Raw genomic sequence first — 16,959 nt, forward strand, 5'->3', positions numbered from 1 at the left:
AATGTTTCTAGGGTTAGGTTAGTGTTGGGGGCATGAAATCATAAGATCTCATGTCTGTTCAAAATAAAAATAAAAAATTTCTGTGTCTGTTGTTAATCTTTGTCCTTACGACTAAAAACATCCAAAAATCTGCCGAATAATGTGAATCAGGACACATTGTAGTTTAAACTGTAACATTACAACCAACACTGATTACGTTTCGTAATTTATCCACTAGACTATTTGCCTAAGAGTTTTTCAGTTGATAAAATTCAATGTACGTTTTTTTAAAAAAAGACAGATGTAACGAATCTTCAAATTAAGTACTAAGATCAAATTAAATCAGAAGTAGTTAGATGAGAAAGTGATCCAAACAGTGAAACGATGATGTATTTATTTACAGATGTTCAGAAGAAACAAGCAGAAGCATTAAGATTTCTGACAAACTTCAGAGCAAGATGGACATGTAAAGTTTTAAATCTCACAACTAGAGCCAAACAGTAGCAAATTATAGAAAATAGACCATAAAGGAAAACCACTGCAAGGTTTTGATTCTGTAAAATTTGCACACCTTTCTATTCTGAATGTGGATATTTCAGACTAAACCCTTTCAATAATATCCATATTTCTTCTAAATAACTTAAGACACTATTTCAATCTGAAACCAAACAGAAAACCAAAATGCAACATATTATAAAATGCTGTGAAACTGTCAGCATAAACAATGCATGTCTACATTAATACCTCCTGACTTCCAGTACCTGATTTTATCACACAAAGTAAACGAGGTCAAAGGTTGAGCTGCAAGACAGAAGAGATTTTAGAGATTCTGCTAACAAGCCTGTTAGAGCTCTGATTAAATCTGTCCATGTAACTGAAGTGAAGAAATGAAAAGGATCCAGAAGTTATTTGGGCACAGGTGAGTCGACAAGACACGTCCTCACAATTTATTAGCAGATTGGTCACAAAGAATAAAAAAGCAACATGTTTACAGAGAGCTTGTAATACATGGAGAAAAACAAACATGGGAACAGAAATATTGAAACTATGACACGTTTAATTTTCTGTACAGCGACCGGCTGAGGAGACGCAGCGAAGCCGTCAGCTGCTCTGTTGCATGCAGTCTGTTTTCTACTGAACCAAGGTGCTTCTGCGTGCAGCGCAGCTGCAGCGTCTGCTTCTAAACTATGAGGAACTTCACAAGGATGCACTTGTGGTGCCAGATCTCTCACACACACACATGCAAACACACAAATCATACATTCATACAAAAACTTAACTCCCCTCTTATCACTCAAAAAAAGCAAAACAAAACAACTAAACAGCTCTGTTCACGCCAGTTTAATCTTTTCCCAGAATGAGGGAATAAATAAGCTCCATAAAAGGCTTCTTTATAAAAGAAATAGATATTTATACATCTGTACATGTTCTCTATACAGCATAAAGACATGGAGCATGGTAAGAAGGGAAAAAAAATCCAGAAAATGCCGATATTCTGGTTGTAGCACCCTTATCCCTCCAACGTATGCATCAATCTTTATCAGCAGGAGATGGAGCTTCCTGTCGCTCCGCCCGGAGCCAGCAGGACGCTCCAGTCGCTCTCCTCCGCTCACATTCATCTGCCGGGAAGTGTTCAGGGCTGCCGGACGGAGCCGAGCGCAGGGAGAGCCCATCTCTGTCCGGACCCGGTGGGCCGGCCTCGACCCGTCCTCCATTACATCTCAGTCCGCACGGAGGGGAGGAGGACACCAGGGCGCCGCCGCCGGACCCTTTTTGTTTGGAAACGGTCTGAGCGACTCGGATTCAACCGGAATCTGAGTCGCTTGTGTCAGAGGATGACGAAGAGGAGGAGGATGAAGAGGAGTCTGAGGAGGAGCTGCTGGCGCTGAGGCGAGACGGCTGAGCGTGAACGTCTGACGCAGGTTTATCATCTGGAGGAAAAAATATCAAAGATTAACAGGAGAATCTCACAGGTGGAATAATCTGTTCCGACTAAAGGTGGGCGATATGGACTAAATGTTATCACAATATTTGGTGGTATTATTGTGATAATGATAAACATTATGATAAAAAATGATATTACTTATTTTTCAGAAAATGCTGTGGCTATGACTGCCTGGCACAGCAACCATAGCAACAGAAACAGATATTGATCTTGAAAAACAATCACATTTAAATGCAATTTACTTTTTTAAAAAGTTGGATTTGTATCAATAAGCTGCATCTAGTGACTGCATTTAATCATATTTTCATCAGATTTATTGATGTTTTCATGGATCATCAATAAATAGAAGAAACAACATCTCAGATTACATTATTATTACATCAGTTTTGTCATTTTATTTACTGTCAATAAGTGAAATTTATCACAACAATAAAACAAAACTCTTATAAAAACTTTGTCACAATAAATGCCCAGCCGTATTTCCAACATCATTGTTCGTTCTTAATTTTTTCTTTATCTCCAGAGACACAAAACGATAAACGAAGTTTAACTTACTTTTGATCTTTGACGGTTTCTTCCCGGAGTTGAGCTGACCGCTAACGTCCATCAGTCGTCTCTCCAGCTCCATCTGCTTCTCCATCGCCAGCTCCTCCCGCGTCTTTCCAGCGCTGTTCTTTTTACTCGCTGCACAAAGACCAGAAATATTAGAAACATCAGGGCTGAAATGATTAATCAACTAATTTAGTAATCGATTAATCGTTTGCTGGAATACACAAACTCTAAAAAAAGGCCTTTTGCTGAACAAACATATTCAGAGCGGCAATTAAGACTAAACTCTACAAAAAATCTATACATTTTGCATTTATGATTGAAAAAGTTTTGCCTTTAAATGTGTTCTGAGAAATTCAAATGTTTAGAATTCGCAGCCAGATTAAAATGTCCGTGCCCGCTCACCGTACGGCTTGCGAGGTTTCTTCCTCAGACACGTCATGACGTATCGCTCCAGCTCTCTGAGCGTCGACGGCTTCAGCGTCTCGAAGTCGATCTCGATCTCCTCGGGGTTGGTGTCCCTCAGCGACGGCTCTCTGGACTGGATGATGTAGACGACGCGGCCCAGCTTCTCGCCCGGCAGCTTGTTGATGTCCAGGCTCAGCTGGCGCTTCTCGTCGTACGACATGGGAACCGTGTCCTCCTCTTCATCAGAGTCAAAATGGCTGACCAGAGGGTCGTGCATCGGCTGGGACACGCTGAACATCATGTTGGGCTTTTTGGATCTGATGGAGCAGAGAGTCAGATGGAGGTTTGTAACAATGCAGCATTCAGTTTAAACTCTGTCCAGCAGGTGGCAGTACTCACTTGCTCTTGTTGTTTTTCTTGCTCTGTGTCTTTTTCGCTGGTATGACAGGACAGCTGATGCTTTTGTTGCTCTTTGTCGTCTTTGAAGACTTGGATATTTTTGGGGTTTTGGGCGGTTTCACAGAGACAATCTCCTCATCCATCCTCCGATGTTTCTCTACTTTCTTCTTCTTTTTCTTGTCCTTCTTTTCCTTCTTCTTCTTGGGTTTGACGATGGGCCCCTGAGAGAGAGCGGTGAGCTGCTCGTGTACAGCCTTCAGCTGGAAAACACAAAACAATTCAACATCAGGGCCAGGAACAGATTTTAATTACCCAGTGAAAGGGTTTTATGCAAATTTAAGACTTTGTGAAATTCAAAAACAACTTTAGTCACATGAAACATTAGATAAGAACATTTAAAATCATGCAGGTATCAGAAGCAGAATCAAGGTCTCAGCCTTGCAGTTTTATCAAAGCAACAAACAAAAGCAGAAATCTCCAACCAGAACTAAAACTAATGGAATAAATGAACTAATGCTAATATCTCACTGTAAATTACATAAATATATTCAAATAAAGTAGATTCAAATTCATATTTAACTAAATATACTTTTACGTTTGTATGGTAACAATCCCATCCGTCTCCTTCATAGGTTTTGTTATGGTCGTATAGACAGTGCAGAACCTTCTGGACCAGAACCAACCTGCTCCTGCAGCTCAGCCAGCCGGTTGGCCCGCTCCTCCTCAGAGTCGGAGCTCAGGCTGCTGTCGCTCTCCTCGCTGTCGCTGCTGAACTCGCTCTCAGATGAGGAAGACGAGGAGGAAGAGGAGGAAGACGAGGATGTGGGAGGTGCTGGAGGCTCGTCGGGCATCTTAGCGAAGCAGAACTCAAACACGTCCTGGAGAACGGAATAAAACCGGTCAGTCAGTCGATATATTAAGAAACAGATTTTTCAGCTCAGTTATGTTAGAGGGAAGTTATTTCAAAACAAATTTACCTACAAGCAAAAAGCAGATGTTTCATTTATATTTATTTACTCAATAAATATGAAGTTTATGTAACAACAAAAATAATGTATGAAAAGCAGAAAGAAGTATAAACTCATTATCTGCCTCCTATCAGCATAAAGGGAAAACCAGCTATTCAACTCAGAAAACTATAAGACATATTTCAAATACACACGCATAAAAAAAGAAATCTGATTATTAAATACTTTATTATTTCATCACAATGATTTTTGGATTTCTTTTAAATGAAGAAATTTAGATCATTTTGTTCATAAACTGACCTTTAATTGAAATGCATCTTTATATCATCACTGTTCTGAAACAATATTTTTTTGTTTTAAATTTGCTTTCTCCCTTTACAAATTTGTTTTGTATATAATTTGGTAGCAAAAATATGCCCTTTGTACATAAATTGTAAAATATTGTACTGAATAAATTCATTAGGTTTCAATAAGCTTAACTATATAAATATTGGTTTCTGTGATCTCTGCATCAACTTCTGCTAATGACTAACCTCTTCTGTAGAAGAAAAATCAAATCGATGCGTTTTACAGCCATTGTCCCTACAATATGTCAGATGTAGAACAAATCAGTGGTTTAGATAAAACATAGAAGACCTTTCTGTTAAAATAGTTTTGGTTATTTTAACTCTTATATGATTTATATCAGATTTCCAAGACATAATTTCTTCTGTTTTCAACGTGTTATTGTGCATTTACTGCTGCAAAATATCATAAACTTTGTTTTATCCATGTCTAATGCAAACAGGCTGAGTGGGGTCACCTGGAGTTTTCTGGCCATGGCGACCACGTCGTGATCTGGAGGGTTGTACTTGTAGCAGTTGGAGAACATGAGTCGGACGTCAGCGGAGAACATCTGGGCGTCTCTGTACTCCCTGCTGTCCATCTTCCTCTGCAGAAACAAGCAGGTTCAGATCCACTTCCTGTCTGATAAAAACACAGTCGCCTGTAAGGGGATCCGCCGTACCTTAATGGTGCTCAGGTCCATGGGCTGCTTGATGATGTCGTGGTAGTCATGGAGACCCAGAGACATGGCGTCAACGGGCTTGTAGAACGGCCAGGCGTACGCGGCGTGCTTCTTGGACAGCAGCTCCTTCAGAACGTTGCTGCAGTAGCGCAGCTGCGGCGTCAGCTTGCTGCGGCGTACCGGCGTCGGCAGGATGGAATCCGGTAAGTCCTTCTTGGGAGGCTTGATGGGCCGGCCGCTCACGCCTCTCCTGCTCGCCGCTGTTCCTTTGTTCCCCATCATCATTCCTCCATGAGCCATCTCCATGCTCATCACCATGCCCTGGCCCAGACCCAGGCCTGGGGTCAAGCCCAGACCGCCGCTGTGCTCCATGCCCAGAGAGGTGAGGGTCAGCGGCGAGTCTAGGCCGCCGCCCATCCCCAGGCCGATCCCGCTGACGCCCATGGTGCTCATGATGGGCATGGCCATCGTGGTCGGAGTGGTCGTGTCCGCTTTCCTCTTCACACCTTTTTTCTATAGCGGACAAGATGGCGACAGTTTGGGTCAGAGCTCCGCCCCTGAGCTTTGTGATGTAAACACACAGTAGCTGTGTTTCCATTTACCATGAAAATGCACAAATTGAAATGAAGGAAATAAATTAATGGAAACACAACTACTTTGAAAAAACTATTTGCACTAGAATGAGGTGATATTTTTCAACCTCAACAAAACACTTTTCACATTACAAGAGTCACGTGATAAACAGCTGGATGTCGCTGCTGGCAAAAAGGACAAAGATTACGACAGGAAGTAGTAGGAAGACGATGGTTTGTCTTTTTTGGACAATGTGCATCCAGCTCCACCAGAACTCTCACAGCTTCGCACAGTTCATAAAACGTGGTGTGTCATTCCAACGAGTTGAATCCGTAGCTCTTCTGTGAAATCAGCAGCTACGATTTCTGCAAAACGGTGCAAACGTAGCGGTGCCATCGCGCTAACGCCTGAATAAAACGCTTATATCTCCTGTCAAGATTTTTATGACTTATTGCGTCAACAAGCTTTTTTATGTGTAATTTTAATTTTATTTCTAATTTAACAGAAACACCACAATTACAAAATTGTGTTATTTAGACATGAGCAGAATAATATAGACAAAGATTTGCACACATCTGTGATGGAAACACAGCTAAAGATGCAGCTAGCGTTACCTTTGCAGTGGGCTGTGTGGGGGGCATGCTGGTGATGGAGGGGATGCTGTGCTCAGAGGGGAAGGAAATGCTCTTGGATAAGATAGTCTGAGGGGGGGTGGACAGGATGGAGTCAGGCGTTTCTGGAGTGGGAGGAGAATATGCAGACTGGGAGACGGCTGGAACTTGATGGGCTGTTGTCACTCCTCCTGGAACTGGAGGACACAAGAAGTTATTAAACTTCAATCAGATCCTCAGATTCATGAAGCCTGAATGTTTTTAATGTTTCCATCCTCACCTGGATTGTTTCTGGCTTTTTTGGATAATTTTGCAGATTTGCTGCGTGGAGGTGGAGGGGCCAGTTCGATCTCCTCTTGGGGCATCTGAGCCACTTTCTGCAGGAAGGCTTTCTCCAGAGACTGAGCCATCAGCACAATGTCATCTGTTGGCTGGAAAAAAGATGGAAACAAAACTTAATTCAATTAAAAATACTTCATTGATCCATAAAAACTATACAATGCCAGTTGATACTGTTTGAAACATATTCATAGAGAAAATGGGTATATAGTGAGCATTTCTCTGCATTAGTCTTATTTTATATTTGTTTTATTATCCAAAGTACTTCCTGTGACACATAATATTAATTGTAAGTTTGCAGTAAAAGAGTTCACTCCAGACACAGTGAGTGTGATAAACAGGTCTCGACTCCCTTTAGTCCAAGGTTAGTGAATCTGTGCTAGTTTGTATAATTTAGAAATTCAGATCTTGTTACCGTGTGAACAAACGCAGCCTGTTGAATGTGATGTGTAAGCAATCAAAAAGCAGGGTGACAGAAACATGGAGGGAAATCCAAAATATACACAAAACAAAAAGACTTTGTATTGTTTCTTTTCTCTGTTGAACCTTGACCACAAAATATCACCATTGCTTCTTCTTTGTCAGCCACATTTGTTGACTCTGAACTCACATTTAATCTCAAGAAATTTCACAAGATTACATCTAAATGTTGGTGAGTAGAAATCGGTTTGTGTGCAACAACACCATACAATGTACAACCAAACCTGTTATACCCAAGAAGATTTCTCAATCATCATGTATAGTCTCGGATTTTGAAAAATCGGCTCACAATTTTAAAATCAAGTAATCATTTTTAATCTGTGCAGACTTCTGCTACACATTCTTATAGATCCATTTTTTAAAATCCCAGCAGTTCTTACCTTGTTGTAAATGTAGCAGTTTGTAAACATGGTGTTGAAGTCCTGCATGCACTCACTGGCACTGCGGTAGTAATTGTTCTCCAATCTCTTCTTGATGCTGCCCATGTCCATCGGAGTCTTTATGATCTTATGATAATCCTGGGAATGAAAGACATGCTTTTAATCAAACCTGTCACCTTTCAAACTATATATAAATATTTCTACACCAGTGAAACTACTCTTAATTACTTAAACTGCACCGACTGTAAATAACGGTCCCAGTTGTACTCACAGGCAGGCCGAGCTTGACTGCATCCACCGGTTCATGAAAAGGCCAGGCGAAGTGATGCCTCCACAGGGACTTGAGGACGACTTTCTGCAGGAACTGGAGTTGGTTCGTCATCCTGCCCTGCCTGCTGGGGTCTTTCACTGTGGGCTGGGGGGGTCCCAAAGGGGTCAGCTGACTGATGGGGGGCATCCCAGGACTCTCAAAGCCTTCGTAGAGCTGCGAGGGCTTCCGGATGCGTTTTCCAGCTGTACCAGTGCTCTGATCCATTGTCACTGCAAAACCAGGGTCAACCCCAGAATGAGTGCTGTAAAGAGGAAGCAAGAGCCGGTGAACTCTATGGAGGATGAAATTAAGAAAAAATAGAAAGAAGTAAAAATAGAAACTTAAAACCAACTTTAAATCAAATTCTGCAATGTTTAGACATTAAATCACATTTTTTAATTAGTCAACATTAAAGTATTTTCCTTTATAGTCTACTTCATGCTATTATGTAAAAGTTCTGGTTACTCCCCTCTAACCACTCCATAGCACCACCCACTTTACAGAACATTAAGTCTCCTGTCATGAAGAAGCCATCCATCATTCTGACAGGGAGCATACAAGCGTTAAATCAGCCAACCGGCACCATGAGAACCGTCATGACTACCACTTCCTCTGCACCCGCTTCCCTGTCAATAACACTGACTAACTCCACCCACTCACTTCTGTGTGGGGAAAAAAATAAAACCTCAGAAGAGGGTGGGCGGGGTTATTACCATGCTGCAGCAGTTGGTGTTCCACAATAAGATTTCACAGCAATACATGCCAGCAATAGACTTCCAATGTTTCATAAATTTCTTTTATCGTCCCGTTTAGTACTGGGTTTTTTCCAGAGCAGAGACACTTCTAAAAAAAAAAGAAAAATGTGCAGCGTCATCCCAAGCTTGGTTTCTGATAACTTTAAGACAAGCAAAGCCCTGATTGGTTGTTTAGAGTGATTGACCTAAAATAGAAAACATCCTCACAAAACGCAAGGAAATTTGACCTCATTTGCAGTATCATTTGACATATTCAACAGATTAAAATTGAAAATAAAAGCCAATCTCTCCTAAGAGTCAACTGTCAAAATAGAGGCAAGAAAAGATTAACAAAGTCATGAACTTTGCCTGTTTTAATCTCAGTCTTGATCGTTTTGAATGAACCATATTTTCAGATGTCATTCTGTCTTTTCTGATGAAGGTAACCGCCATCACACTGCTTTGCATTTTACTCCTGAAAGCACGTGGCCTCTTGTGCAGTCAACACTCCATCAAATCAGGGGTCATCTTCTGGAAAACATTTGACCTGACTCGTACCTGGCTAGGGACATAACCTGATAGAAGACACTAATCAACTTTTTCTTCACAAGGAGTTTGTTTACACCACAAGCAAAACCAGGACATAAGATACATCAGGGCATTTAATTTCAGCTCGTCGGAGTTAAATTTATTTTATTTTTTTAAATAATAATAATAAAACAAAGGAGGGGGGGGACCAAAAACATACCGTTATCCATTTGGAGTAATATAAAAAATCTCAAATAAACATCTGGAAACTCATTTGACAGTTAGTGTACTTTATTTAAAAAAAGGCAAATTGATGAATCATTTACACAAGCGCAACATTACTAAAAAAAATTATTAAAAGTTTGCTGTTTAAAACATTTAAAAGTAAGTAAAAACAAAAATGAAACCATTACAGAGAGAAAGTGACAGTTTAAGTAAACTAAATATGGGCCACTTGGTGATCTGAGTGACACTGAGCTCTGTAACCTGGCAACGGACAGAAACACAAACCACCCCAGGACACAGACCCAGGACTTATTTTGATCATTCCTATGAACAATCTAAATTATCTGTTGTAGTAATAGTTTGAATAAGTTACATAGTTGGCATATTTTAGGTCGCACCGCACACCCCGGCACTGTCCATCACAACAATCTGACCACATGGCTACCACAACAAGCCGGCGAAGCCCTACAGATTGTTCGGATGTAGCAGCGCTCCAATTATGGCATTTACAGTGAAACTGTTTAACCACGGAATAACCAGCCGATATTTATATGATACGTCCAACAAAAAAATAAATAAAAATACAAACAAAAAAAAACACTGAACAGAGGTCTTGCTATCGAACATCCTACATTCGGTTACACATTTCGCTCTTCTATTATAACCAGATTTGACCGAACACGTCTAAATAAAACACGAGTTTGGTACGTGAAGCTGCTAATGCTAGCTATGCTAACACCAACTGCTGAGATGCGGGAGAGAGCAGCCAACGGCCGCGAAGACCCGAAGATGGCGCCGGCGAAGTTGTATATATTCCAGTATATTTTTTTATATTTATAAATAATTGCTTCAATGTATCAATTAACTCATTCCGGTGCTTTGTCCAGTGTCCATCTCTCACCCCTGAGCGTTTAACAATACACACGGGGAGCCAGTAAAGATATATTAAAAAATGGGGGGAAAATCTGTTAAAATAATCCTTTTCATGGTAAGGTGAGAGTCAGTTCTACCGATAGATACCTGTCAAGGGGCGGGTTAACAGCCATATCCATCAGGATGGATCCGGATTCTGTTTTGGTAAACACTCAAAAGCAGGATCCGTCTCGGCTCGTCAGTTTTCTTCGCTGCCCGCCACGACGAAATCCCTGCGAACCGCTTCGTTGAAATGGCGACGACACGGACTACACCCGGGCTTTTATAGACCAACCATTCACCTCATTGGATAAACCTCCTCTGTGTTTCTCCGCCCACCGACTCCTTATTCGCTACTCACGATGTCTGTCAAAATTACCACACCCACAGGTTGTCGGAGATCCTCAAGCAACGTTTAGGACCAACTTATTCGCATGTTTCCCCTGTCCTTCAAGGACATTACCCAGCACCATTGGTCCATCCCGCCCTGTCCTGCCGATGCGCCGTCTATGACTGGCTCACGAACGCAATCTTTCACGGAAAACGAGAGCAACAGGGCCTCCCTGTTCTGTAACATATTGTATTACGTCAACGTGTTCACAACGACGACGGGGATTGGTTAAAACGGCCGTAACGCGGGCTTGTAGTCTGAAGACCAACACTCCTATTGGTTCGCCGAAGCAGTCACGAGTACCACCCGAAGAGAGCCTCTCCCTCGTGAAATCATCAGTTTCTTCTAGAACATGTAGGCGGGCGCCATCTTTGAGCAGTGGAACACAAAGTATTTTATAATGATCCTAACTAGATAGACGCTTTGCTATGAAAAAGAATACACAAAACATCTCCCCAGTGTTATAAACACGAGATTAGTTTGTTTTCATTAAAAGCGAACGCATCAGAGAAGCTTATTGAGAAATGCCATCAAACAAGGCCTCCATGTGGCTTACATAGATCAGAAGTAGTAAAGTACTAAAGACAAATTAGCTCTTAAATTCAGATTCAGCTAGTTATCATATATCCCTCGGATAAAACAACTCAAATTATTAAATTGAAATAAAATACCACCCTGACAAGGTCATAGCAGCAACAACCCACAGAATGACACAGCAATTTTTCAAACTGAGCCCAGCCCAAACCAAAAACAACAACTAACCAAAACTAACACTTTGCATCTATTAAATACGTGTTAATGTGTCGGTAGTAATAAAAAACTTACAATCTAAACACAAGTTTACTGTGCCCAGCCATACTAAGACTGGTAAAAGCAGGACAGGAAAGTAACTTTGAACTAAGAAAACCAGATTATTACCGCTGAAAATATCATTTTTTATCTTGTAAGACTCATTAAATAAAAACTAATTCAAGGCACACAGGACGTTACCTAACCATTCGCGCCCATCCCCCATACCAAGGTTACAGAGTCCCTACAATGTCACTCAAATAACCGACAGAAAGATCCCTTACAGTTCATGCAGTAATACACATTACTATTGTTACTTTGTCAGGGTTACAAATAAAACTAAGAACTCCCTGAAGTGACAGTTATATATACGAAAAAAAATTTCAAAAAGTCTATTTAAAGTCTCTGGATAAAGACAAAAACAGATGTGGACTGATAAATCCCCAAAAAAGAGCGAAACCTTTCTTCCAATAATCTTCTTTGTCTTCCACTTGGATACTTTTTAACCAGCACATTTCCCCTCAAACATGTCCGCCGCCTTCTTCCCCAGATCCCCGGGCTGGGTGGGGGAGGGGAGTCATGTGATGAAACGATTCCGATCTGCTCACTTCATCAAACCTGTACACGTGGCAATTCATCAAAACCACCAGAAAACGCATCCGCGCTCCGTCTGTTCTCCCAGAGCATCAACGCTACATCCATATCCCGCGGCGTTTCCATCGTATTTTTATCAGATTTAAAAGGTAAAATTGGCAAAACATCCAAACAATGAATGTATTTTTCCGTTGGACTTGGCTTGCTCTGATTGGTCAGGTTTGATCACGTGACAAAGACAATTATTTGTGATTTCCATATTTTTAGGTTTCGTTCTCTCCAAGTATAATATTCCATCCTTCCCATTTTCAAATTAATTTTTAGACCGTGTAAAAATGTCAGAAAATCAATCCCAGACAAATACTGCTGCCAAACATTGTCCATTCTGCAACATGAGCCGCTCGTCTTCTGCGCATGCGTTTGCCCAGAGGAGGAACACTGAAGGGAACAATGAATGAGATTTAGTTAGGATTCACCTTCAGGGCAGCTGAGTCTGTGTCACATTAAAAAAACACAATAACATGTATCTGAATATATACTAATTAGACTCCTATAGCTCATTACGTCATCCATAGAAATTTCACACCTAATTTATTGATGTTATTTTTGTTGCTCAAGTTGTTAATTTCAGAAATGCTTGGAGAATTCATTCTTTTTCTTTCAGAAATAAAAACTAATCTTAAATAATCTATTGTTTATTATTAGATTATGATGCTTTTAATAGACCTAGGAGATTTAAAATTATTTGTATTCATTTGAAAAGTTGTTTCCAATGGCAAATGACAAAGGCATTTTAAAAGACATCTTCAAAAAAATAATAACAAATCAAAGAAAAAGAAGCATCAGTTTTGGAATAAGTAATTTAATTTGGGTGTATGGTTGGATATCTAAAATATTCTACAATATTGGTTCCAGCCAGAAAAAACATGTTGGGAAAATTAAAATGCTGCAATAATCTACTCAGCCCAGGGGTATGAATAATTTAAAACTTAGTTATTCTAGATTTTAACTCGATGTCACATTTCTGCCCAAATTCAAGCCCTCGTGTAACAATGAACTTCATTAATTCCTTGAGAGAAATATATTTTCTTTATATTCTATCTCACCAAAACAAAACTGTTTGGTTTTCTCCTTGTACAGTCCTCCTCCTAACGTACAGTCAGTCGGCTCCTTTTTTTTCTATGATTTCCAGACGGCTCATTCTGAAAATGAAACAGAGGATACCTAAAAGTGAAAGCACTTTATGCATTGATATTAAAAGTGATGTCAGTTGTTCCTGGGAAAATAACAGTGAATAGACTCTTTTTATGTTATATGAAAAGCTTAGTGAAAGTAAAACTTTGATTATCTCAAATGTTTGAGTTTTTCTACCAGGAAGGACATATCAGATTTCTACATCAGCTAATGCACCTGAAAAAGCTGTTTTTTTTATACCTTGTACATTTGTAATTAAAAGTTTTATCTCACATGCAAAACACTGACAAATCACTTTCTGTACTTGTAACTTTTATTTTGTTATTCTGACAATTAAGTATATATTTTGTATTAAAGAATAGTATTACAAATGCAATATTCTTTAAGAGTGTGGTTCAGTTGAATATAAATGTTTGCAACAAAGTTCCTGTATTTTATGCAGAACTTGTTTAACAGTAAACTAGCAGTTTGTTGGACACTGAGAAGAAGCTCTGCAGGCAGAGGAACTGATGAAGGGAGGAGCTGCAGGATTACATCAGAATCTGCCTCTTCTGACTCATCAGTACCTTTCTCTCTCTCTCTCTTTTTCTCTCTCTCTCTCTCCTTCTCTCTCTCCTTCCCTCTCTCTCTCCTTCCCTCTCTCTCTTTTTCTCTCTCTCTGCACCTCCCTCTTACACCACCATCTCTGTCTCCCTCCCTGTGTTTCTTCCTCAGCGTTCAGATTCATCATCACTGGATCACTTGATGACAATCAGTCCAGAAATGGTTGTTAGGGAACTTCCCTCCTTCACAACACCTCAGTCCTGAGTCATATGTTTACAAATCCACAGTAAACCGAGTCAGTGAGGAATCCACTGACTTTCTAATGCTGCATAGTTTATACTGACGTTTATCATGATTAGACTGCAGCAAACCAATATTTCCTCAGTGAATTGGTGTGGTTGTGTTTGTATAACTCTGCTCTGGTGCTTTCAGTTTCCTCCGTTAATGTTGTGCAAGTCTTCCTTAGCAACAACAGTTCCTTTGATAGCTGATGCAAGCAGCAGTGTGTGGACACAGAAGGACACTGTGCATCTGAAATCTCCCATTCATCACTTTGTTCTGTTGTTTCTTTGAGATCATTCTGTCTGAAAACTGAAAACTGTCTTTTAAATCCATATTTTACACAACTTAAACCTACTGCTGCCTAGATATGCTATTTATTGAACAATTTTGGCTTTTATTCTTTCATTTTGCAAACAAATCTACAAAAAGTCACAACAAACACAACTGCTTGTAATGACTACAGTGAGTTATGTGTTTGCAGTTATTCAAAATATAATGGGACATGCTGCCTCTTCAAGAAACAGCTGGGAATATTTTCCATCTATTCCTTTAAACCAACAGTAATTAAACAGTTTCATCAAAACAAAACATTTTCCTCCAAAGCTTGTAGACAACACTTTTACTGCACATGTAGGTAACTTTCACTCAAAGATTACTGCAGCCTGATTGTTCAGAAATGCTCAATGAGCTGTAAATGTGTGAGTCTGAGAGACGACGCTTCATTAAACTATGAAAAGATGCAACTGAAACTGAGACTTGTTTAATTTCCATCTGAATAAGAACAGACTTTCTCTCTGAAGGTTTCTGAGTTAAACAGGGTTAAAGTGATCACAGTTCAAATACATGTAAATGCATATAAATATAAAACGGGAGTGATTCTGGATTTAGACGCCATCTGTGAGCTTCACAAAGCTGACCAGTAACAGCTGAGTGCTGGTACAGATAGAATCAAGAAGATGATCATTGACGAGAAATGGGATTAAGATTAGCATGCTTTCTAATCCTATAAAAGTAAATCTGTTTTGTAGCATATGTCTCTGAAGGCTGTAGCGATGGTGTCACTTACTATTTCAGTTCTAAACATACACAGGATGAGTCAGAAACGTAATGAAACAACTTAAAGTTAAACTGTTGTCAGATAAAAGTCACTTTGTGAAAGTCTATTTTACTCTCCTCTCCACTCACTCTGCCTGTTTAACCTCTGATGCAAAAGTTTCAGATAACCAGATGGTTTAATGGTTCCTGCAAGACATAAGTTTGAATTTAGTTTTTCCACTTTACCTTTAAGGATTAGCCTTTATGAGATGGTTTGAAAAATATTAATACTTCTTGAAATACTCACATTACAACTATAACATTAAAATTAATCTATTGAGATTTTATTTTTATAATCCAACATGAAGTAGTACATATTGAAAAAAAATGATACGTGAATTTTCTTTTTCAGTTTTTGCAATATTAAAAATAAATTGTAACAGTTTATATACCTAAAAAAACATGTTAACTTTTTAAGTGCTGCAGAAATCCATAGATCAGGTTAAAACATTTGGTGCAAATAACTAATAGTTACACAATTCACAATTCTGGCCTTCATGGAAGAGCAATAAGCATTTTTTTTGAAGAAATCCACAAGAGATTTAAAGCTTTCTATATATGAATAATATACAACCCATACAGGAGTCACAGTTAACATGTTCAAGAAGAGAGATCTGGTCAGATGATAACAAAATGTTACATTTGGGACAACATGTTAAATTCAACGTGAGACAGAAAACTATCACTGCACCTCAGTGAAACATGGTGGTGGCAGCATCATGCTGTGGGGATGCATCTCCTTATCAAGGACAGGGAGGCTGGTCAGACTTGTTGAAAAGATTGATGGAGCAAATTACAGAACCACTATTTTCAAAATATACCGCTTTTGCAAAAAACAAACAAACAAACAAAAAAACAGGTGAATACAATTTTTGTGATGTGACTTTGAAATTTGTGAAAATGATGAAGACAAACTGCACAGAGTTTTCAACTTTATGAAAAGAAAAAGATCAAAAAATTAGCTGATACTTTTGGTGACATGCTGTAGTGAAAGTTTAATGCAATTATTCATTAAAAAAGTTACAAACCGATAAATTATGCATTTGTCATTTTACATTTATTAACACTTTAATTATAATCAACATATATTTTTGTGTTATAACGGCCTAGTCAAAGTCCATCAATAAATCCAATAAAAAATTTCTGTCAAGATTTGAAAAATGTTGTTAAGACGATCTCTGTCTAATCTGATTGAACTCGAGCAAAGCTGAAGAAACATTTCCTGAAAAACCTGCAGGTAGAATTTCAGCCAAAATTGTCTCTATGAATCCAAACGCATTGATAGATTTTCTAATTTTTATGTTTAAAAATATCTGAAATCAAAAGGACATTTTCATTTAACACCTGAATAATAAATAAGCTGAAGATAAAACACATTGATGTTTGAGGTTATAATAACCTGACAAAACCTGGAACATTTATAAAGGAAAACTAACTGGTGAATGTTTGTGAGTTAAAAGGGATTAATGTAGATTAAAGTGTAAAATACTTTAGCTGATCAGCAAAGTCTGCAAAATGAAACATTAAGTTCATTTACTTTCTGTTACATTTCATTCACTTTCACTTTTTGTATCAATCAGTGACGCTCATCATGTACATTTTCTACAATTTCACATGAAAAACATCCATGACTGCAGTTTATGACCTCAAGTCTTAAATCAATATAACTTTTAGATTTTATGTTCATTTCTTAATTAAATAGTTTGGGTTTTCAGATATACAGCA

At 39.0% G+C, this 16,959-nt stretch overlaps 1 protein-coding gene across 2 annotated transcripts; it reads right to left on the minus strand.

The window, feature by feature from the left end:
• Nucleotides 1-884: 884 nt before the first annotated feature.
• Nucleotides 885-12,492, minus strand: LOC102236975 (bromodomain-containing protein 3-like). 2 transcript variants are annotated; one of them, XM_014475308.2, is made up of 12 exons: nucleotides 10,455-12,492; nucleotides 7,909-8,239; nucleotides 7,638-7,775; nucleotides 6,719-6,869; nucleotides 6,442-6,635; nucleotides 5,255-5,767; nucleotides 5,051-5,179; nucleotides 3,964-4,158; nucleotides 3,281-3,540; nucleotides 2,879-3,198; nucleotides 2,480-2,608; nucleotides 885-1,910 (listed from the first exon to the last, which is right to left on the minus strand). In XM_014475308.2, exons 1-12 carry the CDS (start codon nucleotides 10,484-10,486, stop codon nucleotides 1,783-1,785), a joined length of 2,520 nt encoding a protein of 839 aa, XP_014330794.1. In that variant the 5' UTR covers nucleotides 10,487-12,492; the 3' UTR covers nucleotides 885-1,782. The 2 variants fall into 2 exon arrangements, with proteins under 2 accessions (XP_014330794.1, XP_023200135.1); XM_023344367.1 differs by having other exon boundaries at nucleotides 7,909-8,209; nucleotides 10,455-12,491.
• Nucleotides 12,493-16,959: the final 4,467 nt, after the last annotated feature.

The sequence above is a fragment of the Xiphophorus maculatus genome, chromosome 13 (genome assembly GCF_002775205.1).
Source record: "Xiphophorus maculatus strain JP 163 A chromosome 13, X_maculatus-5.0-male, whole genome shotgun sequence".
In the NCBI taxonomy this organism is placed as follows: domain Eukaryota; kingdom Metazoa; phylum Chordata; class Actinopteri; order Cyprinodontiformes; family Poeciliidae; genus Xiphophorus; species Xiphophorus maculatus.